Source organism: Psammomys obesus, unplaced genomic scaffold (assembly GCF_907164565.1).
Source record: "Psammomys obesus unplaced genomic scaffold, mPsaObe1.curated_primary_1811, whole genome shotgun sequence".
NCBI lineage: Eukaryota > Metazoa > Chordata > Mammalia > Rodentia > Muridae > Psammomys > Psammomys obesus.
This window is the reverse complement of record NW_026585609.1, coordinates 4,077,184-4,102,074: the sequence shown is the minus strand read 5'-3', so window position 1 is coordinate 4,102,074 and position 24,891 is coordinate 4,077,184. Positions and strand designations below refer to the sequence as shown.

The 24,891-nt window shown below is 44.8% G+C and overlaps 2 protein-coding genes across 7 annotated transcripts in view; one reads left to right on the top strand and one right to left on the bottom strand.

The window, feature by feature from the left end:
• Window positions 1-9,800, top strand: part of Ptpro (protein tyrosine phosphatase receptor type O) — a 198,680-nt gene extending 188,880 nt beyond the window's left edge. For 2 of the 3 annotated variants that reach the window (XM_055610517.1, XM_055610509.1), the window contains 3 exons: window positions 832-967; window positions 7,855-7,975; window positions 8,649-9,800. In XM_055610517.1, the coding sequence (XP_055466492.1) occupies window positions 832-967; window positions 7,855-7,959 (241 nt within the window). In that variant the 3' untranslated portion in view covers window positions 7,960-7,975; window positions 8,649-9,800. The remainder of the gene's footprint in view (window positions 1-831; window positions 968-7,854; window positions 7,976-8,648) is intronic. The other variant, XM_055610527.1, reaches the window with a different exon arrangement.
• Window positions 9,801-21,052: 11,252 nt separating this feature from the next.
• Window positions 21,053-24,891, bottom strand: part of Eps8 (epidermal growth factor receptor pathway substrate 8) — a 115,270-nt gene continuing 111,431 nt past the window's right edge. For all 4 annotated transcript variants that reach the window (XM_055610468.1, XM_055610487.1, XM_055610477.1 and 1 more), the window contains one exon: window positions 21,053-23,741. In XM_055610468.1, the coding sequence (XP_055466443.1) occupies window positions 23,628-23,741 (114 nt within the window). In that variant the 3' untranslated portion in view covers window positions 21,053-23,627. The remainder of the gene's footprint in view (window positions 23,742-24,891) is intronic.

Here is a 24,891-nt window from a genome sequence, read left to right as displayed (position 1 = left end):
TTCTTCTTCTTCTTCTTCTTCTTCTTCTTCTTCTTCTTCTTCTTCTTCTTCTTCTTCTTCTTCTTCTTCTTCTTCTAGCAAATTCCACATCTAAATTAGCTTCAGCAGTCTCTTTACCCACAATGTCAGTGTCATTTAGAGTCTGGAGCCTTTGGCTCTGTGGGTGATTGGCAGAAGAGAGGAGCTAACGTTAACATGCAGAACTGGAGACTGTGTCGGTAGTTAGTTAGCAATATCAATCCACATCTCTCTACTCGCTGAGCACTGGGGTTCAGATGAGGGTGGGAGAGGCTTCAAGACTTAGGTCCAAGGCAGTTATTTAAAAGATCGCTGGGAGATTCACACAGGTTTGTGGGTGGGTCAACAGAGAGGCAGGTGTGCCGTTTGTTGGCCTGAGCTGGTGAACTGAACATTACAGAGGTCCATGGCCCCAGAGCTGGGGTTGGGGGTGGGCTTGTCAACTAAACCTTTGAGCTGGCTTCCAGGGATGACATGAGAGGCTGCCCCTGAAGAAGGCTGTTAAAGTGCACCCCTGCCAGAAGCAGAGGGTGAACCATCTCCTCAGAGTGCCCCCTGTAGGGTCTTTGCTTTGCAGAGAGCCCAGGGAGAGAACGTGCAAACCCTTATCTCTTTAAAGAAGGAACAGTGATGGTCAAAAGAGTGGCTTCTAAGCTACACAGCCACCACTGCATTCTCAGTTAGGCGGAAGGCAGTGTGGGAGGATAGCTTCCCCTGGTCACTGCTCCCTATCCGATTTAGAAATTTCCAGGTGATTTCCAAAAGGGCAGAAGTCCTCTGTGACTCACGCGCCATCTGAACCTTCTTTTGCAGTGCGGGTGTGGGACGGACAGGAACCTTCATCGCCCTGGACAGGCTCTTGCAGCACATTCGAGATCACGAATTTGTGGACATCTTAGGGCTGGTGTCAGAAATGCGGTCATACCGAATGTCAATGGTACAGACAGAGGTAGGAGCTGAATCGATATGTATGCTTACATTTGCCCTTGATGGAGAGCGCCCCACGACCCATCTTCATGTTCTAACAGAGCTGTCTCAATGGTTTTATGTCTGTCTTTCCCATTCTCTTGCTGTGTGTATTTCAAACTACCCCTAGAAAATAAGTAGGTATCCACCTCTTACAATGTCAGTATGTGCATAGTGACTGTGTTTGCCTGCCGTCACCTGCCTTGTAGGTGTGTGGGGCCCTTCGAGCAGTGCGGAGCTCATTGATAGCACTCGATCTGGACAGATGCCACCAAAGGGACACTGTAGGACAGATGCGGTTTGATTGACAGACTGGTCAATGAGTTTGCCGCTGGGCTTTTTCCTTCACTCTGTCTCCGTTCACTTTTGATAACAACCCTTGGTTGGATTTGTGACTTCTGTCTCTCTTGGCTTTAAGTATTGGCAGAGTCATATCTAAATTCTGGTCCCAGAGACTTAAATCAGCTGTTCTCACCTGTGGGTCGCAATTCATAACTGCAGCGAAATTACAGTTATGAGGTAGCAATGAGATAATTTTATGATGGGTGTCACCGCAACATGAGGAACTATATTAAAGTGTCACAGCACGAGGAAGATTGCGAACCAGTGACTTAAATGAAAGTGTGGTGCGCCCCAGCATCCCCCCATTGTTTTTAGCCAGGGTTCCTTTTGCCTCCTCTTCTCCATGCCCTTCCTTCCCTTGAGGCTTTACAATGGACTCAGCTCCAGGCAACAACAGGGTACCTGTGTGAGTGTAAAAACCCCAGTACAGTGGCTTCTTTATAATCCAAATCACTAGGCTATTAGGTTGCCCCTGGCTTCAAAGGCACTGTAGAGCTTCTCCTGGAGAAGTGTGTGGGAGGAGAATGCTTGGGCCTAGAACAAGGTCACGCGTGACCTCTCTCACCAGAGATTTCTTTTTTTTAAAAAAAAAATTATTTATTTCTTATTAATTACAGTTTATTCACTTTGTAACCCAACTGTAGCCCCCTCCCTCATCCCCTCACACTCCTACTCTCATTTCCTCTTCTCCTCCCATGCCCCTCCTCCAGTCTACTGATATGGGAGAACTTCCTCCTCTTCCCTCTGACCCTAGCCTATCAGGTCTCATCAAGAGTGGCTGCATTGTCTTCCTCTGTGGTCTGGTAAGGCTCTGCACCTCCTTCAGGGGTTGGTGATCAAAGAGCCAGCCACTGAGTTCATGTCACAGAGAGTTCCTGTTTCCATTACTAGGCAATCCACTTGGACACTGAGCTGCAATGGCCTACATCTGTGCAGGGGTTCTAGGTTATCTCCATGCATGGTCCTTGGTTGGGGTATCAGTCTCAGAAAAGACTCCTGGGACCAGTTTGTTTGTTTGTTTGGGTTTTGTTTTGTTTTTTGATTTTTTTTTTCCCTCTCCTTGTGGAGCTCCTTGTGGAGCTCCAGGTATTTATATTTCCTTCTTCTTTCATAAGATTCTCTGCACTCTGCCCAAAGTTTGGCTATGAGCCTCAGCCTCCGCTTTGGTACCCTGCAGGTATTATAAGTGGATATTAGGCATATAATATAGGATAATCATACTAATCTGTACCCCTAAGGAAGCTAATCAAGAAGGAGGACCCTGGGTAAGATGCTTAATCCTCATTCAGAAAGGCAAACAGGATGGACATCGGAAGGGAGAAAACAGCACAGGAGCCTACCACTGAGGGACTCTGAAAGACTCTACCCCGAAGGGTCTCAGAGATTTCTTTTAATACCTTGCTCTTCCTCCAGAGCTTCTATACAAGAACCACTAGATGTCACTATAACATTTTTTGTAGCCTGGAGGGGACTGGAAGAGTCTCCCCAACATTGACTTTCTTATCTATGTTTGCTCCCCCCTCCCCTCTCCCCCATTCCCATATCCCTTCCCGTTTGTCTTCTCAGCCCCACCTGAGCAAGGCTTGGCAGAGACATTCAAGTATATTCACTGCCAAGCTGCACCCAGGTCACAGCAGTTGGGAGTTAGGGACCCACTTGTCTTAATGACAATTGTCCCATTCAGAGAAGCTTCTTTTTACAGTAGACACGGAGTCCCACCTGGAGACTCACAACTGGTCGGGTTGCAGAAAATAAGAGACTGCAGAGTGACCAGCCCTAAAGGGGAAGTCTGTGTTGTCACATCCCTGCCTGCGGAGGCTCAGGGATCCTCGTGAAGGAGGGAGGCAGAAAGATTACACGAGCCAGAGGCAGAAGCTAGTGATAAGGAAGCATTGTTCTCTGAGCACAAATGGGCAGCTGTAGGTATGGACTTGGAGCACTAGTGACCACAGACTCAAAACCTGTGCAAGATCAAGCTGGACGTGCGAGGGGGAGGCGGGCACTGGGGTGCTCCTGGAAACTGATGGCTTCCGGGGAGAGGCAGTCAGCTTTCTGCAGGGATGCAGGGCGTGGGAAGCTACCCACGATTTAGTGGATGCCTCACACCCATGCACCTACAAACAGTACTAAGGAGACACAGTGGGTCTGGGGAAGAAAAAAAACACAGCATATGAAGTTGGAAGGGGGTCAGTGGTGGGAGGAGAAGGGGGAGATGGTGAGGGAGGGCTTGAGAGCTGGGTTTGAGCCCAAAGTTTTGGTTTTTAGCTTCCATAAACACATGCTCGGCTACACAATAAAACCGTCTCCATTACATTTATATGTAATATACATTTTACAAAACATGGTCTTATATGAGAACAGTTCTCAACCCGTGACTCACACACCCTTTCACGGGGGTCACCTAAGTGCGTCAGAGAACACAGACATTTACATTACAATTCACAGCAGTAGCAATTACAGTGATGAAGTAGCAATGAAAGTAACTTTATGGTTGGGGGGGGGTCACCACAACAGGAGGAACTGTCTCAGCATCAGGAAGGTTGACAACCAGTGCTGTATGATATGTGGGAATCCCCACACTTCGAAGGACTTCTTACTTTAAGCATCTTGTTCAATAAATTATCTCACTTGCTCCCTTAATTTACAGCTCATGACTCTAGATACTGAGTACTGGCTGTTCACTTTGAATATTTCACAACTACAGGATCTGAACCCGTTTTTGAAAACTACCTTTGTACACATAGATGCTCTGGCTCCTTCCTGGCTCCTCTGTTTGTCTTCCATGTGATAACCTCAGGAGCCAGACCAGCCTCTGTGGGCTTTCCTGCACAGCCAGCACAGGGCTTTCTTTCTCCCTTATTTTTGGCCCCAGTTTTAGTTGTTTGGCTTCCTTCTTTACAGCACCATTTCTGGTTGACTTCTCTAGGAAAACAGTCTTTTCAAAGTTTGTTCTTCCTTCCAGGAACTTGCTGGGAGATTCAAAGTAATGAAAGGGGTACTGGTTTCTCTGCTTCCTGCTTTTCCAATGGGCCCCACCCCCGACCTTCACTCCTGAGTTCCCTAGGTATTCCGTTTTATCGGCTACATCTAGAACATCTTGTTTTACCTCATTTTTCCTCGTTTCTCTAGTCTCCCTGGTCCGACCTGTATTTTCCAATACAAGCTGATTTACCTCAAGTTCGTCCTTCAGCCCACTCACATTCAATCCTGCTGCCTGCTAATTTGCTTAGTTAATAAGCAAGGTACAAAGAACAAAATGATTTTTCTTGCACTTGTCAACCAGGCATGACAATCAAGAGGGAAAATATCAGTCTCCAGCTGAGAGCTGGTCTCCATGTACCCATGGCCCAGGAGTTGAACAGCATATTTCTTCTCATCTCGGGTTTTTAATTTCCCAACTTTCTCCATACCGCCTTTATCTCCATGATTCCATCGCACCATGCTGTCCCCCGAAATGTCAAGGTGACTAATTCAAGAGCCTTGTCCTCAGGGTCTCTCTTGGCATCATGGCAACCTGCACAGTCAGTCCATGTGGTCATGCCCTTTCTCAACTGATCAGCCACACCCCAGGGCTTCTCTATTCTCTGGGAGAGATGAAACAGTGCCAGAGCCTGGGAGAAGGCAAGGGCTTTGGCTTTAGGACTTCATATGTCACCTCTTCAGACCGTCACTTCTCTTCTCTAAAGTGTGACTGCCAATCCTCATGCATTGTCATAAAGAATAGAGTAGATCAGATGACAGAATCCATCATAGTGCTTTGAATCTATTATATGCTACCAGCAGGGGGCTGGGAACCCCCTCCTTCCTTCCCTACCTCTGCTCTATTCTTAGCAAGTCTTTTGTTTTTCCTTTACTGGCCTCTCTGGGGTCAGGTAGGGTTTTGCTTTGAGCAGATTGTTCTCACTGTGGGCAGCTTGGCTTTCTCCAGGTCGTATAGATTTGCCCATAAATAGTCTTTTACTCACGTTTTCCTATGCTGTATAGTTTTGTCATTGTTCTCATTGTATTTTTGGTTTGTTTTTTTTTCTTGGTTTGGAGTTTTTGCTTTTTTGGTATTAGCCTATACCAGTTATACATAACAATTAGGTGAATTATACATAATGATGAGTTCCATCATGGCATTTGTAAACATGTATATAATATATTTTCATCACCCTTCCCCACTCCCATGGAGCCCCTCCTCTTCCCCACTCTCCTTTTACTTTGGTGGCTTTGTGTGTGCACGTGACCCAGGGAGTTTAATTGCAGTGCTTTAAAGAGCGTGAATGATGATTATTTACCGGAGTGCGGGCTCCTTACTGCAGGGACAGCACTGAAGGAAATGTGTTCTGCTTGCTTTTGATTTTTGACATGAAGTTTGGCCTCTGGGCAGCCACACAGCGAGAGTCCACAGCAGAGCCCTGCCTATTTCCAGCAATCACAGTACACCAGAAGAACACAGAGATGAGGCTCCAACCTGCTGCGGCTTGAGGCATTCGCAGGCATTATCCTTTGTGTTAAGCTGTTTATGCGAGGCTGTGGTATCTTGGCTGCGCTTTATTTAGGGGTGAGGTTTAATTGAACTACCTTCAATGAAACAGTTGGAGAAAAGAAGAAGAAAAACCATGAAATTCGCCTGTTTCATAGCACAAAGACAACTAACCTTGATCTGGGGAATCTTACCTCAGGTTCCAGGCATTTTTAGCTATTCATTTGTGTTCATGCATTACATACATATGCACTGAATTTCACACTGAATTTCACAGAGCACATTAATATGTATTATATTATATGATACGCATATATCACAAACTACTCAACGCTCTTAAATTCCATCTTCAACAATAAGAAACAATGAGTACCTTAATAAGCTCAAAATTACCACTGAATCTTCTTTCCCCTTCTTTAGCTGTGTTCAGTTCTTATTTGAAGACAACCATTTTAACTTACTCTTTCACCACTTGGCCTTTGAGACACCGTCTCATTGTGCAGCCCAGGCTGACATTCAACTCTTGTTCCCCCTGCCTCAGCCCCCCTCCCTACTACTGAAGTGACTGGATTGTGCCACAGCCCCCAACTACTTAGCCACCATTTGCATATGTTTTAATATTTCCTCTATTTGCTTCAAAACTCACTTAATAACCCTAACCTGCTATGAATTAGGAATAGAAGACATTCTCTGCCTCCTAGAAATGAACTGTACAGTGGTTGTTTGTCTATTTGTAGGTGTTCTGATTTCTGAGACCTTTTGACAAAAATTAACCCACTGACACAGGGGACTACCTCTGACCTCTCCCTTCCACTTTGCTTCTTCCTTTTACCATTTTTCACATAGAGAAGCTTGAAATTTTTATTTGTACTGTTCTATTGCTTATAATTTTAGGACCTCCTTTTCTAATATAATCAGGAAAAAAAATCAGCCCATCTTTCTCTTTCCATTTTCATCATTTAAAATTTATACTTCGGGAGTTCGTGTCAATATACAATGAGGTAGAGAGTGTTTTTGTTTTGTTTTGTTTTAATTCAAGAAAGGTTTTCTCTGTGTGGCCTTGGCTGTCCTGGACTTGCTTTGTAGACCAGGCTGGCCTCGAACTCACTGTCTGTCTCTGCCTGGCTGAGTGCTAGGATTATAGGCATGTGCTGCCATTTTTGAGTGTCATCAAGTTGCGTGTTTGTTTCCTTCTGTACCGCAAGTGATGATCTACAGCGCACAGCAACCTCGTCTTAGAAAGCGGGGACTGAATACCTGAAATTTGCTGCGTGAGAACATCTGGAATGGTATTATCATCACCAGAAGGGAAAATGACAACCATGTGAGGTGGTGCTTGTCCACTGAGGGGGCTGATAGCCAGCTCACTCCATGTATCAAACCTCTGCATTTTATACCTTGTATCCACACATTATTCATTGCACGCCAGTGAAGATAGAAAAGGGTACATAAAAGATATTCTGCTTTTTGGAGCATACGAGGTGATGGCCCAGTGGGTAAAGGATTTGCTGCACAGGCTTAAGAACATGCCTGAGTTAGGGTCCCCCACACGTACCTTAAAAGCAAGGCATCTGGGCACTGGCCTGTATTCCTAGTGCCAAGAGGCATGGCAGAAGCTTGGAGCTCGTTGGCCAAGTGTGTGAATCCCCAAAACCAGCTTCAGTGAGGGAGCCTGTGCCACAGAATAAGTGGAGAGTGATATAAGGAGCTATTTTATGTTGGCCTCTGGTCTCCATAAAAAAATTCACATACATGCACACATATGGACACGTACACAGACATGTACACACACACACACACAGAGAGAGAGAGAGAGAGAGAGAGAAGAAGAAGAAGAAGAAGAAGAAGAAGAAGAAGAAGAAGAAGAAGAAGAAGAAGAAGATGATGTTCTAAGAGTTATCACTTTCAGTCTCCTGGATTTTACTATTATGAAATGGTGGCTGCAAAGGCATAAAAATGGTTTTCTTTTGCCTGAGATCCTGCTCATCGTGCCGCCGGGTGTAGAGCCCTCCTCTTCGCACATGCCCCGCTCTGAGGCCTGCCTCTGTTGTCTGTCCTAGGAGCAGTACATCTTTATCCATCAGTGTGTACAGCTGATGTGGCTGAGGAAGAAGCAACAGTTCTGCATCAGTGACGTCATCTACGAGAATGTCAGCAAGTCCTAGTCCCGAATCCAGACCGGTAAGTAAGCTCATAGCAAAAAGGGAATTGTGTAGACTCTGACTTCATGTCAGCCTTCCTGTCGAGTCTGGAGGCACACAGAGGTGACCAAAGAGAGTCACAAATACGCATCGCGTAGTCTGTGGCATACATAGTTGGCTTGAAACTTCCATGTTCCTGGGTCACTGCAACTGAGGAAGCTGCTGAAGCTCATGGATATTTTCCCCTCTTCCCACAACCTTTAATCATTCTGATACTGGATTTCTGTCTGCCAAGTAGGGACACTGCCTTCCACCTCTACCAAGACAACAGTGGAAATGTTGTGTTGATTTGCAGGAGGTATGAGGTGGAGTCAGGACCCCCAAAGAGTTTGCATTAGAGTGGAGACTCTGAAAACAACACAAAACAACAATATTGACCAAAGAACCTCAGGATTGTGGGTTCTGAAAATTCCTGGACTTCATTTACTGTGTGAGCAGCGGTTTGGGAGGGTCAAGAAAATATCAGTGATACATTCAGCAGTTTGTACTCAGCCCAAGCAGCAGAGGACCAGTGAGAAGGATGAAGCATGAGGAAAGACAAGAGATAAGCAGAGAGAAAGTATTCAGAGCCATGGAAAGGACCAGTCCCAAAAAGATGAATACATTCAGGTCCCCACAAATCATGAGACTAACTGTCTTTCTCTCGTTCACAGGTGAGGACATGATTCCTACCCTGCCTCCCTCACTTGCGGAGTTTTTTCAGGAGCCTGTTAGTCACTTTGCTAAATTGAGTCCTTGCTGCACTACGTGGCCTAGGAGGTGACTTGTCTCCTAGAACCGAAAAGACTTAGCCTTAAGGAGGCTATGGTATCTTTTTGGAGTCTTTTCACTTCTGGACATTTGATGGACCAAATTCACCGGGATTCCAGCAAGGTCAAAATGCTCTACAAAGGGCAGAAAGTGCAGCCGTCCACTGCTTGGGCCGGGTTGATTATTTTTTTTTAAGTGCAATAATTTTTGTATAATTGTGGTTTTTATCAGAACGTTGAATTGTCATCTTCCCAGCTCATTTATCAGTATCACAGCCCTGGAAAGAACCAACATTCTTACAGAGTCACACCTCATCATTGAAGAGGCACAGCCACACAGGAAAAAGTGACAAATCTGCTTCAAGGAAAATGAGCGAGTGTGGGCCACACTCCACCCTGCGGCTACAGGACCGGGAGTGGCTGGGCAGCTGGGGAAGAGAGCGGTTCTACCCCCACATCAGCCACTTATCTTTTCAAATATGAAAACCTGTGTTTCAGAGTAGAGTAGGAAAAATATATATATTTGTCTGACTTGTCGTAGTTACCGGTGGGTTTCTCTCTTGTTGGCAGTTGGGAGTCTCATCCTTGGCCCTTTTGATCTTACATCACGATGCTTTTCAAACAGCCAGAGCTGATCCAATGGTGTCAAGTCTGACTCTGAACTTGGTCTCTGAAATCTTGGTGCCTAGCCTTTGCATTTATTTTTCTCTCCACCTGTGTCCATCTGTGTACCAAGAGCAGTTCCTCCAAGAGCTGTAAAAAAATGCACTTTCTTTGCCATGCAGAGGATCTGGGAAGTCAGAAGTCACGACAACAAACTCAGCATGCGAGGACAATTATTAGACACCATCTCCTGAGAATATTGAGTGTCTCTATGGATTCCGACAGAAGATTCTCTTGGTTCTCTTCATTTCTGTTGTCAGATTCATTTTAACCCATGTAGCTAGTGGCATTTTATTCTTTGGATTTTGTATGATTAAAGTACATGATCGTGTGTTGTGACCATGGATGCTGTCAGAATGAACATCAGTGACATCGTGAGGTTCTGTTTCTTTCTGTCACTTCCTAAGATTAGAAGAGGCAATGGTCCACGCCAATGGTTCTCAACCTGTGTGTTGTGGCCCCACTGGAGGTCAAAAGACGCTTTCACAGGGGTCTCATGTCATATAGCCTGCCTATCAGACATTCACATTACAATATAATAGCAGCAAAATTACAGTCATGAAGTAGGAACAAAGTAACTTTATGGTGGGGGGGGGTCACCACAACAGGAAGAACTGTATTAAAAGGTCGCTGCATGGGGAAGGTTGAGAAGCGCTGGTCTAGACACGCTAAGGTCGACGTCTGAGTTGGAAGCGGTACGTTTGGCGGCTTCCCTGCAGTGATGGGATTGGGGGGAGCCCACTGTAGCTCACATTTGCTCCCCTCCATTCCCAGCTATCTTCTTTTTTCCAGGATTTGTCTTAGTTTTAATTATGCGTGCCTCTGTGTGGATATGTGCATGTGTGGGTGCGGTGCCCGTGGAGTTCAGAACAGGATGTCAGAGCCGCTGGCACTGGAGTCAGAGGCAGTTGTGAGTCTTGTGCCCGGAGTGTTGGGAACCAGATGCAGGTAAGTGCAGTACAGGCTCTTAACAGCTGAGATGTCTTTCCCAGTTATCTTCTTGAAACTGCATGAGGATCAGTTTAGTATTTTGTCAGTGACCTTCATAACGGTACAGGGTACCAAATGAACAGCTCATTCCCCACTGACTCTTAGGCTGTAGAGTCCTGGACACAACAGACCTTGGCGAAGTACTGAAAGATCAGGCCAGTAAGCCTCATTGCCTGGCAGGGGGAATGGCAGGGTATGTCCGTACCCTGCAGGTTGACAGCTGGGATTTCATGAGGAATGTCAGGGTTTTTTCAGCTACTTGGCTCTCCTTCCCAACTCTTTCCTGCCGCCTCCTCCTCTTACTCTGTTAGAACCCCTCCTGGATATTTTAATAATGGAGCGTGCCAGGCTCCGAACAGCGTTAAAGAAAAGTGGCAAGTCTATGTGTGACATTCTTAGAACCTCACACATCTGCAGGTCAGGGGCGATTTGTGTGACCACGGAAGAGCTGATGGAAAGTTATGGCTCTCTCATGGCCACAAAGATGCTTACGTAAGTTCTGTAGCCTGGACCATGGCATCCCAGGAGAGCAAGCACTTCATACATCTTTCATGCCCTCCTTGAGCACCCTTTCACAGGATGGATCTGGTGGCTCCAGGCCGGCTTTCTAAAACAAAGAGAAGAGGAGAGTGAAGCTACATTGCAGACCCAGAGTTGAGACTACAGGAAGGGCACAGAGGATGCAGATTTCTAGTTCATTTTTTTAGTTTCTGCTCTCATCACTCTGTTCCCTGGGGCCCCTCAGGTTACAGACTTCAAGGTGTGAAAGATGTCCAGCCAGCAAAAGATTTGTCTTTTCCTTCCCATTGTGAATTGGTTGAGTTTCCATCAACACATGATAGAGGCTGAAAGCTGAGTCATATTTCTTGTAGCTATAAAGGTTATCAAAAGTTATAAACTACAGAGGCCATCTTGGTTCACTGATGAACCCTAAGCCACTCCAAGCAGCTCTTGGAGATCCCACCTTTATCATTGAGAAGTGAGGTCTCCCGGGACTTTTCTGTATTTTAAGTCCTTTTTTTTTTTGAAGAAAAAAAAATCATTTGAGTTGGGCATTGACTTGAATGAGCCCACAGACTAGCCAATATAGTTCACAATAACAGGCACAACACAGACATAGAGTGAAGGAGTGGAGAATCACAAAGCATCTGTCTGTGAGTGCCAGTGAGATGGAAAAGACAATTTTCAAAGTTAGGTCACAGACTACCGCTCGGGTCTGACTTACAGCTGATTGTTGGGCTTTCTTTTTTTTACATCTCTCTAATGTGGAATCTTCATTTTCTCATTGCAATGAAAAAACATTACTCCTAAACATTTACATATCTTGTGAGTGAGGAAATCTACTCAGCTGTTTTTCATGTCATTTTTTTTTTTTTTAATGCTGCTCCATTCTTAAAGCTGTCCCCGCCAAACATACCAAGGGCAAAATATCTTTCAGAATAAGCTGTAGTGTTTTCATGAAAAGCTGGAGGCTTTGTGTCTAAATTTTCTACAGGCCACATGATAGTTGTTGGCTGGAGGATTGGCCTGTTGCCAAAGAGTTAAAATTACTGAGTCCAATCTCTAAGGGCAGAATTCCCCCTGCTTTCTAGCAAGGAGGCCTTCCTTTTCACCCCAGGGAATGTCTGATGCAATGTGCTTCAAATAGCTGGCCCATCTCCCAGCTCACAGACCTCCAGCCTGGTGGCTGGCACAGGGCACAGAGTCAGAAACCGTGCCCAGGATCAAATACAATCTGCACCTCGGCAAAATGGGTTATAGAGCATCAAAACATAACATGGAGAGTCGCGGATACCCACCTCTGCCTTTCAGTGGCCTCATTTGGATGCCTGAAAAGGAAATTCCAGCCATAATGTTGCTGGCCGTGACGATAGAGGAGGACCTCTGTTTTAGAGTCAGTGAGGGGCTTATCACAAGACAGTCTGTCGATGCCTCTCTTATAAGGCAATTCTCAGAGCTATGAAAGGATTACACTCTGTTAATCCAGTGACCCTTGTCCACGAGGAAAAAAAATCAATAAGAGATTTTGTGATTACCTATGTTAAATTCTACTATAAGTGCAATGGAATGATTATCAGGTCTTAAAAACAGGTTAAAATTTGGAATTTGAGTTAGAAGGACCAAGCAAGTTGTACATACTGAATTAAGAAGAGCCAAACGTAAGATTTTTGACCTGGCTCTGTCCAGCCTCAATGCCGTTTCTTCACTACTAGATTCTGCTTCCCGCTCACACTTGTCACTGATAAACGCTAACAGGACAGAATTACCGGTGTCATCTCCAGGTAATAATACAGAAGACAACCGTTCAATTATAGCTGTGACATAGCACCAGAAGCTCCTGCTAGACGGTGCGATTTCTGAGAGCGAGGACCTGTTTGTCCAACAGTGAGGTGTCCTCCAGCGCATGGCACTATGGGTGCTCCTATGCCTCAGTCAGTGTGTGAGGCAGTGACTTTACCTCTTTCCATACTCTGTGCACATCCCTGTGTTCCTCCAGGACCTTTGCCTTCCTAGCAGCCCCTGCTGTCCCTTGGAGTGTCTGTTATATTTTGAGACAGTATTTAGTAGCTCAGGCTGTCTGGTAGTAACTGGAAGAAAAAAAAGTGCATTTTAGCTTAGTGCAGTTTAGCTTTTTGGAGGGATAGAGTCCATCATGATGGGGAAGGTGTGGCCTGGCACTCACTTCATCTTTACATCAGAGAGAAGAGGACGTGAGACAGGCCATAAAACCTTAAAGCCTAACCCCGCCCCTTCCTCCAGCAAGCTCCACCTCCTGAAGGTTCCATAACCTCCCCGAATAGCACCAGCAACTGGGGACCAAGGGTTCAAACACTGAGCCCATGGGAGACGTTCCTTACTCAGACCACCACAGCATTGATTCACGGCCTGTCTCATCCGGGTACCACGTGAAAAGGCCCCAGCTTTATGGTGCTTACATTCTACCAGGGGAAACAGAAGAGAAAATATGGGTCTCATGTGTTACTGGTGACAGGAGAGAAACACAGTGTGCGTCCCAGGGAAGAAGAAGTGGGTGTGTTCTGTTCCTGGAAAAGTCAGAAAAATTAAAAACTACACTCACATGCCACATTCCTGGCATCTGACCAATGGGAAGAAGCCTGGATCTTTGAGTTACACCATCAACTCAGGACACCTGTTTGCCTAGGGGTCAACAGTGAGGTACTTCTAACTCTCTCTCTGTGTGTATGTGTGTGTGTGTGTGTGTGTGTGTGTGTGTGTGTGTGTGGCCAATGAGAGTCTAGTGCTGTCATCCTCAGCTCATTTGCATGACATCAGCTAATGGGATATTTTTCAGGACAATGATGTGTCTGGTAAAATTCTCAAAAGACAGGCTAAGGATGAAAGAGCCATGCAAAGTTAACCCTTGATGCAGACAAGGATGGAGGGAAAGGCCACAGATAAAAAGGTCACCAGCACATAAGCTTTATTTTAGAAATATGTGCTTCTCTTTAGAAGCTACCCTCCTCCAGGTTAAACCTCTCTTAAGTTTTGTGTCTCTTATTGCTTTTCAACTTTTCTCATAAAGTCCAAACTCTCAGGAGATGCCATAGAATACACATAAGGCTGTCACTGGCTGGGGTTCAGATTTCTGGGTTACTATATTTCACAGTGGTTTCACATCAGTGGAAGTCCCAATACAGAGGAAGCTGTGAGCTTTTAATATGTCAGGCAGTGTATAGCAACTCCATCCTTTGTGTTGCATTTTCCCTGGTAAGGGAGTCCCAGTCTGGGATAGGAGCTCAAAGCCAAAGGACAAAATGAAGTGTTTCTTCATTTTGAAGAACACTCAGAAAGTTCTAAATGCTGCTGAAGGTGGAAGTTGTACCTGATGCTCCTGTCACAGAGACAAAGCATGGAGTGGAGAGATGGCTGAGCAGGTAAGAACATCAGATGCTCTTCCTGAAGACCTCAGTTCGGATCTTAGCATCCATATCAGGCAGCTCACAAGTGCCTGTAACTCCAGTTCCAGGACATCTGATGCCCTCTTCTGGCCTCTGCCAGCAATGCACTTATGTGCACATACCCACATATATAGGCACAAAATTAAAAATGAATTTACAAAAGAGGACACAAAGTTGGTGGTTATGGAATTGGAGGGGGGATTGGGGAGGAGTTGGGGAGGGGTTGAAGATGATTAAAATGCAATGTACAAAATTCCTAAAGATATTCTAAATGAAAAAAAAAACTAAAAAGCATGCCATCTTAAGAAACAAATACTACTACTACTACTACTACTAATAATAATAATAATAATAGTAATAATAATAGTAATAATAATGAAACCCAGCGGTCTTAGAAGGGATACTTGATGTCCCCAGTCACATGTTATCCTATTACCTTTGACCAAAAATTCTAGGCAGCAGCATGTGAGGGGACAGCAGGGTAGCATAGTAGGGCATCATAGAACAGTTACTTTGGGAGGGTGCGCCAGTGACTCTGATATGTGGCATGTGAGATGATGTGGCAGTAGAATTTCCCTCATCCTATCATAGTCAGCTCAGGGTTCTGTAACCAGGTAATGTGGACCAACTAGCTAGTGAACAGCAGGACTCCATTTCTCACAGACTGAACATTTGGAGTAAGAGTGCAGCCATAGTCGCTTCTTGTGAGCACTATTCACTGGCTTCTTGCTTTATCTTCACCTGACAAGGAAAGTGAGAGCTGTCCTACTAATAAGGCCTCTCATGACATAATTACTTCCCAAGGCCCCAACTCCTTAATGTAACATCCGGTGTGGTGTTCAGTGTATGAACTTAGGATGAGACATTTAGAGCTTTAAAAAATCATATGCATCTCAAATTAATTCCTGGATTAGTTTAGGATATATTAGTCACATGATTTCTGTTCAAGCTAACCCACAGTCTCCAAGAGCCACCCAGAACTTCTTTAGTAGATTGATTAAAAAACAAATGAATAAAACCCACCCAATACCTGAACTGCTCTCTGTTTTTCCTGGGCAACATCCCTCATGGTCATTGGCCTTGGAATATAGCCATGTGGGGACAAAGCACTGCTCAGGCTTGGCTCTGGACTTCAGTTCTCTGCCAGCACATGCTGTGCAGCATGCATCCACTATGTCCAGTCCAGGAAAGACATATGGGAGAAGTTTCCCACAGAGCAATATTGGGGCCTGATTGATACTGTAGTTGTGCAAAGAACTTGTATGGATTCACCGTGCCAATGCCAAAATTCTTTTATAAGCTCACCGGTGGATGAGGATTTAGCCCAGTTGCTAAGTACTTACTTAGCGTATATGAAGGCCTGGTTTTGATCCCCAGCACCATATAATCTGGATGTGGTGACACATGCCTGTAATTGTAGCACTCGGGAAGTATAAACAGGAGGGTTAGAAGTTCAAGTGCATCCCCTTTGCACGGCAAGTTCAAGGCCAGTCTGAGCTCCATGACTCCTTGCCTCAAAAATAAATAAGTAAATGAAAACTAACTAGCTAACAAAGCGAGCTGCTTCTAAGAAGAGGAAGCCAATTTGTACTGTGCAAACATGCCTGGGTCGGGTTAAGAGTAGAGGCTTGGGGTAAGCAGGCTCCATTTGTGAATGTCACTTAATCCTTCTATGAACCAGTTCCTTGTTTGGTAACAGGAATACTAAAAGCTTCCTCCACAGCCTTGTGTCGGGGATTAAATGGAAAGCCCTTGGCGTGGTGCCTGGTAGTTTGGGGTGCAGAGCTGCATAACTGAAAAGCTTGGTCTGCAGAGTCCCAGAGCCCTTTGGAAGTCATACAAGTCACCGGCTAGCTCAGAGCCTAAGTGTTCTCACACACACAAAGGCCGTATATCTCCTTTCAGGCTCCAAGGTGAAACACAGAATCGATTGGGGAGAGCAGCAGGCAGGAGGCTGACAGACCTAAGTATGTTCTACGTGATTCTCCAAATCTGTCAGCACGATGAGACCGTGGAGCCATCCTTCTGCTGCTGTGACGTGTACAGGGTGAAGGTGTCCAGTCCTCACAGGCACATCCACTGTGCCCATGTCCACCCATGAGGTCTTCTCAGAACAGTGCTAACAGCCCCCTCTCTCCTGCTAAACTCTGCCACACTTGGTCTGGACAACAACCCAGAAGGCAAAGGTCTTGTCTACACAATGCCTCCTAACCTCAAGGTCATTAGAACAAATGCTACAAGAAGTTGGAAGCAATGCAGCAATTTGAAAGAGCTGTCTTATTGTGTGTTCTTTCTGCAAAGCCATTGTTCTACCATTCAAGCATAAAACAACAACGGGCATTTCACCATGCTTTATTTTATTTTATTTCTTTATGGCTCCAAGATTAATGAGTTAGCTAAACATCTGAATCCTGCCCCGTGGTGGAGTGGTTTTGAAGATGAGGCAGTAGAGGTTCTCACACTGTGCTCTCATGCCTTGACTGCAGGGCACTGGATTATTAATAAGCCTCAACTTCTCACTTAGCACAGGCTGAGCTTCATGAGCCAGGAAATAACCTGAACCCGAGGTCGGATAGCTCTGCTCACTCCACTCATGCAACCTTAATAAGCCCTTTCACCACCTGCCTCCTAGGAGCTGAGCAGGACCCTCATATTGAGTTTACTGGGTAAACAGCCTCACCGTCTCTCACAGCAAATGGATTTCTGTTCCGTTTCAGTCCTGTCATAGGGAAGACTGGGATATTACTGGCATATATACTTTCAGAAAAAGAATATGGATAAAGTCCAAATGACAGTTTTTCTCTCTAAACAAAATAGGGGTTATAATGCAGCTGCCATTCCCTAAATAAAGGGATGGTTAAGACCTTGAACTGGGTTTCCTGGTCTCACCCTTGCCTAATGTAATCATTAACCATCATTGTCAACCAGATCAGACTTAGAGTCACGTAGAAGACACAGCTCTTGGGTGTGTCTTTGAGGGTGTTTACGGCAAAGAGACAAGAGTCATCATGAAAAGTTGGTGACCTCATCTCATGAGCCAGAACCCTGGATGGAATAAAAAGATAAAGGGAAAATAGGGGGCAGGGAGGCAGGGGAAGAAAGGAGCTCAAGGCCAGTGTTCACCTCTCTGTTTTCTCATCTTCGGACACAATGTTACTAGCTGCCTGAAGCGCCTGCTGCCATGCATTCTACACCTGGAAGGATGGTATCTCTTCAAAGGAAGAGCCAAAACAGAACCTGTTCTTCTTTACATTGTGCGTTAGTTACTTTTCTGTTACTTTGATAAAACACCATTAACAAGAAGAATTTATTTTGGGAAGTCCAAAATGGCAGAGGAGGCAAGGCAGCCAGTGGCCAGAATAGGAAACCTAGAGATGGCCTCTTCAACCACAAACACTAAGGGAGAGAGGGAATAGGAAGTGGGTGAGGCTATAAACTCTCAAAGCCCAGCCCCCAGTGATTTGCTTCCTCTAACCTCCCCAAAACGTCTCCAAATGTGCCACTAGCTGGGGAACAAACATTCAAATATGTGAGCCTTTGCTGATATTCTTATTTCAAACAAGTTGCTTTTGGCAGATATATTGCTACATCAATGACAAAAAGTAGCTAACATTTCATGAAGCAATGAGTACAATCTTCTTGAAATGCATCTGTGAGGACTTCATGAGGAGAGAGGAAGTGGCTACAGATTTTCAGATGAGCCTCCAAGCTTTCCCTCTCTGCTTCTAACAAAGACATGGATTTCTCATTAAGACATGAAATGTCATTCAACAGTACATTTTCAGCCAGTACGGTGGTGCGTGCTTCCAATCCTAGGACTTGAGAGGCTGAGGCAGGAGGACTGACATGAGTTCAAGGTCAGCCAGGGCACATAATGAGTCCCAACACTACATACCAAGATTCTTTCCCATGATAAAGGACATTTTCTGCTAACACGTTTTTACATAACAACCTTTGACTTGCGACAAAGAACCTGCATGTTTACTGGGCATCCAAGAGGCCAAGTCAAAATTTAGTTGTTCTTCTTACCGGGCGCCTTTTGGAATAAGCTATTTAGCTTCCTAGAGTTCTAATTTGCTCATTTATAAAGTGGGAGTACATGTTAAAAATACCCAGCAAAACTCAGTTCCTACCTTGTTTAGTAAGAATAGATGGCAGGACAGAAACACTTAGTCTGTAATACTAGCTTAGAGCAGGGAACACTTTTCTTGTGTTTGTGTGTGTGAGAAAGAGAGACAGACAGACAGAGACACACAAACACACAGGAGGAAGAGGGGAGAGGAAGAGAACGAGTCTTGGGTTTTGTATTATTCATTATAGGCCCTCTCGTTCATTTCTGAGATAATAATAGACTAGGGTAACTGCGGTCTAGTATCACACATAAGGGAGAATATGGTTTCCGAGCTTTGCTACACAACCAGCCCAGAAAGCAGCACAATTGGTCCCAGAGCTTAGAACTACATACAAAGCAAAGAGGGACAGTTCACATTAGCCTAGACCAGGGTCCTCAGGGCCGGATGGGAGTGCTGGATCACTGGTTCACCTTCATCGAGCAGCAATTTGAAGGCCCGATGCCTCAGTCTCGTCCGAACACGTCACTATTCTTAAAAAAATTTCAGTGTAAGTCGCCAACTCTGCTGCCCCGTGGACAGGTAGCACAGTAGATTCCTACAGCATCTCAACACATGTGGAAGTCTAGGCATAAGACCTAAATTCTCTTGGGGCAACTGGTGGCCACACCATCTTCCAATTAGGCAATGTGTAGTTCTTAGTAATTCTCTAATTACATAGTTTTGGGTAATTGTTTACCTTATCAGAATTTCAGTAGCCTTTTCATTTTCTAAATCATTCACAAATGTGCTGAGATAAACCTCAGGCTTTTGGTATGAGAAGGAGCTCTTCCTTTGGCTAAGTGTACCTCTCTACCAAATGATGAGGATATCCTATGACACAGAACCTGGAGCTCTGGCTAGTCTCTTGCCCTCAGCTCTCAGGAGGCAGTAATGTGCAACTAGACTCTGAAAACAGAGAAGAGGTGTGGGAGTCAAGATAAAAGCAGAATGGTGGGGAAAGGGAAGACAGTACAACTGAGCTCAGCGGCCTGTGGAACATAGCCCTTCTCAGACATCACCTCTAGAGAGCACAGCTGAGGAGCTCATTGTGCTTGCTTTAACATAAAAAGAAAAAAAAAAAAAGATACCTGAGTCAGGTCTGGGACAGCTAACTGTGGGGCTGAGGCTAGCAGCTCACAAGGTCTAGGTCTATTTGAACAGCATAGGGAGTTCATGGCCAGCTGGGAAAGCCTGGCTGAGAACCTGTCTCAAAATGAAAATAAAATGAATGAAATTTTTTTTTAAAGTTATACAATAACCTTCATAAGAAGCATTGATCTTTTCCCTTGTAGTGTGTCCATGTCTAGCTCTGGCATGAGGGCGATGGTGGCACGAATTAAGCAATATTCCCTCTCCAGGTTTTTGAGGAATTTTAGGATTTGTGTCTCTTTTTCAAACATTTGAAAAAAAAAATGCCAGCAGAGCCATCACTTCTAAGGAATTTCTTTGGGGAACACTTTTAATTATTGATCTAAACTCCTGATTATTTATGTTCACAAATCTGCATACATTTCTCTGTCTTTGTAAGTTTGTCTTAGGAAGTTCTCAGGAATGTGTCCATTTTGTTGATCTTTTTCAGCGATCCTCTGGGTTGTGTTGGTCTTCCTTATTTGATATTCTCCATCCAAGCCATCATGTGACATTGCAAGCCTCCAGTGTTCTCAACGAATTGTGAACACTAACATTCTAACAGTGTAATTGCTCTTTGGGTAGGGATGCAATTTACTGTTTTTGTTTTGTTTGGTTTTGTTTTGTTTTATGCTATCACCTTCTTCAAATCATCTTTAAAGTCATGTCTTAAGTGTATTTTGTAAGGTTGGACATGTTGTGGCGAAGACTTATTGAGCAAGTTCAGTAGAGCCAGGGAAGATAAAATTTTAAGCTGGACATTCAGAGTTGAAGCGCATAACTCACACGTGAGAAGTTGGAGTGAACAAAAAGGCAGAAGCCACGGAGGAGAAGGCGAAGCAGAGAAGGGCAGCATTCCAAGAGACAGCAACAGAGACTACCTGGCGGGAAACTCACAGGGGAGACAGTAAATGACAATTTAACAGAACAGCGATGAGCCTGGGGAAACTTCAAATGCCCCCTCCCCCACATGAAGCTGCAGACACCCAAGGGGGGGGGGGGAAACAGGAGGGACGGGTGTGGGGGTGGAGGCAAATTTCCCCACATAGAATGACTGCATTTACACAATTCCAAGTGTATCAGTGAACAGCAAGACTACCATTTGAGGTCTACCAAAATCAGGTGGCTGAAGAAAACAGTGGAGAGATCGTCAATGAGGCCCCGACGTTTTATGCCAGTACTAGTAGATGACTTGAGTTTCTACTTCTACTTTTTCATTCTCCCCTGCCTCTAGCATCAGTGGGCCAGGAGCTCCTCTTCAAAGCTCTCTCTCCATTGTAAGATGTTCCTACCCCTTACAAAGCTGTTCTTCATAAGTCCAAACCCAAACACCATGATACAGTCATGGATACAACTCCATCCTTTTCTCCCTCGCCTTAGAGATGGGATCTACCTACTATCTCCTCTGTTTCAGGAGTTTCGGGGCTCTTTTCCCCCTTTTATTAAGTCATTGTCCTATATATTTTCAGATAACAGGGAAGGATAAACAATGAAATTTTTATAATTTTACAAATTTTATAGTTCTAAAACACATACAGAAAAGAAAGCCAAGAGTGTAAGTGGGCAGAAGCAGGAACTGGACAGCTCTTCAGTCTACGGCTTTGTTCTCCGTGTTGTGATCTGCGGCTTTACCACGGGTAGTTGGACAGCTTCTCTCCAACGATACAGCAGATTCACAGATGGGGAGACAGCAATGATCTCAGCTTGTTACTTCCCATTCTCATCACTGTCACCCTGACATTGGGTCTCCAGTCTGCGAGTGGCACCTCAGTGTCAGTGTCAGAGGTGACAGCAGCGGTGGCAGCAGCGGTGGGTACAAGTGCCCACTCTCCTTTTCCTGAACTCCTGGAAGCAGCCTCTGAGGGGTCAAGCAGTTCATGAGCAAGCATGGCACGTTCTCCCAAGGTGTGCTCTGCTACCCCATGGATACTCTGAACCTCTCTTCTGACTCATGAATTCATCCTTTTGAAACCAGATCATCGCTAGGACTACGCTGCTTTCTCAAAACTTCACCTGCCAGCTCTGCGGGCCATCTCCTCAAACTTCTCACTGACCAGACTCCTCAGGTGTCTGGTCATAAGCTCTGACAGGATTGTCTCAGCCTTCTAAATATCACCACTCTTTAGTGTCCTATGTTCTGAAGTTCATTGGGTCCGCAATTACTGCATCTCTGATACATTCCCTTTGTATCATAACACAGAGATACAAATCCCGTCAATTCTTTCTCTGTTGGACATGCTACTTTCCAACCATGGCACCTAAACACGTTTTAGTTTGCATTTCAGAGACTTTTTTTTTTTCACTCAAAACAGGGGTGTAAGAGATCTAAACTGACTCTCCTTCGTCACCTCACATCTCCTCGGAGTGATGAGGGAGTGATGGGCAGACAGAAATGAAGATGAAGGTCGCCATACCCTTCATCGTCTTTGAGAGCTTGCTCCCTTAGAAGCTGCTCACAGTTACTGCAGCTGTCCCTTGGAGCAGTTATCAATTACAAATGCAGTGTGTGTGAGTTTTCACTCTTGTTGGCAACCATGACTTGATGGTGGAAGGCAGAGATATTAAAACAAGGGAGGCAGAGCGCGGCGGAGCACGTGAGAGCACCCCAGGCCACTGTCTGCACAGACACACACTGGAGCCTTCTTTCTGTTTACACGGACCTCCTCTCTCATTCTGTTCAATCCAAGTGCCGGGTCTACAAAGCAAACATCCTTTGTGCCGATAAGATAGAAGCTATTTATTAATACAGCAAATACTGTTTATTGCAGACTCTTTGCAGCTGACTCATGTGAAAAAGGCACTATGAAAAATTAATGAATCTAGATAATCTCTCTAAATGGATTTATGTTAAAATATACAACATTCTTACATAACATCTTTTTTATATATGTGAAATAATATTACATTTAATGACAAAGACTGTGTTTCCAAAAATAACATTTTTTGAAGGTTAGCTATCCTTCTCTCTATTTAGACTCTTTCATGGGGTTAAAGTACATGTAAATTAGGTTTCCCTTGTTACACAGATAAAACACATAAAATGGCCCAATATCCTTTGTCTACTGACATCAATATTTATAACTGAGGCCTTCACTCAGCAGAATACTCTAACAAACACCAAGGTGGGCCACTTTGATTGATGGTGAGTACACATGACTTACTCCCCAACTGTGCTTTCTCATATTTAATTACAGTTTACAGAATAAGCAGAATATAAACTAAATCAAAGTAGAATCTATGCAAGATTTTGCAATCGGCAGAGCTTTGAGGAACAAAACATCTTGGGAATGTACTATAGAGTCTTCTGTTTGCACGTTCAGGGTCTGGCTACATTGCACAGTTCATTCAAAGGTGACTTTCAAAACTGTTGGCATTATGAACTTAAAAAATGAAAACATAACGTAGCTGTCATTGGGTATGTCATCGGAGAGACCTAGACTAAGCCGACGGTAGTCTACCTGAGCCTCCTCCCTGAACACTGGCGTGTCAGTCACTAAAAGCTGAGCAGGCGGACGTGTTCATCTACGGCTGTAGCTTTTCCTCGTTGCAACAGTAAGTTTGCCATTGTAAAACATCCCTGCTTGGGTCATCCAACAGGGCTGAGATAATTAACAGAGCAAAGGGAAGCGTGCCTTAGGAGAGTGCAAAAAAAGATTTCCCAAGGTGAAAACGGTCTAAAACTTCTGGTTTTCCTTACTTAAGTTTCCTTTACATTTTTTTTTTTTTTTGAATTACACCTATTATTTCTGGGTGGTGGTCAGAGGACAACTTGCAGAAGCCAGCTCTCTCCTTCTACCACGCAGGTCCAGAGACTCAAACTCAGGCTCGTGGGCTTGGCGGCAGGCGTCTCTGCTTGCTGAGCCACCTGACCTGCCCACATCTCAGTTCTTAATCAAAGGAATATGCACAGAAGCAGCAAGTCCTCTGCTCACTCAGGTATACACTCTTTTCTTTTATGGCGATAAGCTACATATATCAAGACAACAGATTTGACATTCCCTTCAAGGCTTCTTAAACAAAGCATGTCCAACGATGCCAAATGCCAAGAATAACGGAGTTCAAGGAACCAATCAGTGGCTGCTTCCTTCATCAAAAGACTCCACTCCAGAGTCACTGGCAGCAGCGCTGATCTTCTCCTGCCGTCTCCGCATGATCTCTTGTAACTCGGAGCTTCCATTACTGTCCTGAAGAATAAACACGGAGCAGACAACACAGTCACTGGCTTGTGTGGACTGGCTGTGCCCATCAAATCAAAGGGCTTGGACGTGAAGCCCACAGGACCCCCAATGCCCGACTGTTTCTTCAAGGAAGCAGGAGCTTTTCCTACCTGTCAGTTCAGCAGGTGAGTAACTCTTTTAAGACAAGCTACTCACCATCGCTGACCAACCACACTTTCCAACTTAACAGAAACTCAGCTCGATCATGTATGCAGAATGTTCTAGACTTGCCAGTAGAAAGAGGGTATATGTGCATGGAGTCAGTTCTCGAAGAACACTTTGCATGCATTTATGTATTTACATACGTGTACACATGTATGTGTAGTGTCTAGTGTTCACATGCATGTGGAGGTCACAGGTCAATGTGATTGTCTTCCCAATCGCCCTTCACATTATTTTCTCATTTCTTTTTCCTTTGAGATAGGGTTTTACTATGTGACCCTGGCGTGCCTGGGACTCTTTATATGGATCAAGCTGTCCCAAAATTCACAGCCATGTCTCTGCAGCCATGTCAACTTCTTACGGGTGCTCAGGATGTGAACACATGTCTTTGTGATTATGCAACAAGTACTTGATCATCTAAGCCATCTTTTCACATCTTCCAAAGACCTCAGTCAAGCAAGGCACTGTCTTCTTCTTAGATTTTAAAGGGTGTCTTCAGAGCACACCAGTTCCCTTCAGACAATCTGACCCTCTGATTGTGACAGGCCTGCTCACCTCGCAGCAGTCCCTGAAATCCCTGGGTACCCTCTCCTTATTTCCTCTGTGGAATGGCGGTTCTGGTAACACAGGAGGGGTGGTGAGAAACTAGGTGAAGAACTAGATCCAAGAAAGGGGCGAGGTAGAAAGGCGGCCAAGAAGCACAAGGAAACCTGTGTTTGCCTCAGTTGGGTCCCAGAGGAATCAGAAGCAGGGAGCGGGCAAAGCTAATAACAGGATGCCCCAGAAGGAAGGGATCCAGAAACTTTAGGGATATATAGAATTTTTTAACATACCTCTGAGAAGTAAATTATACATTCTTAACAAGATTAGAAAGTATAACGGTAATAAAACTGCTTTAGGGAAAGACATAATTCTTATTCAGATTCTGCATATGAAAAGCAATCATCAAACTCAA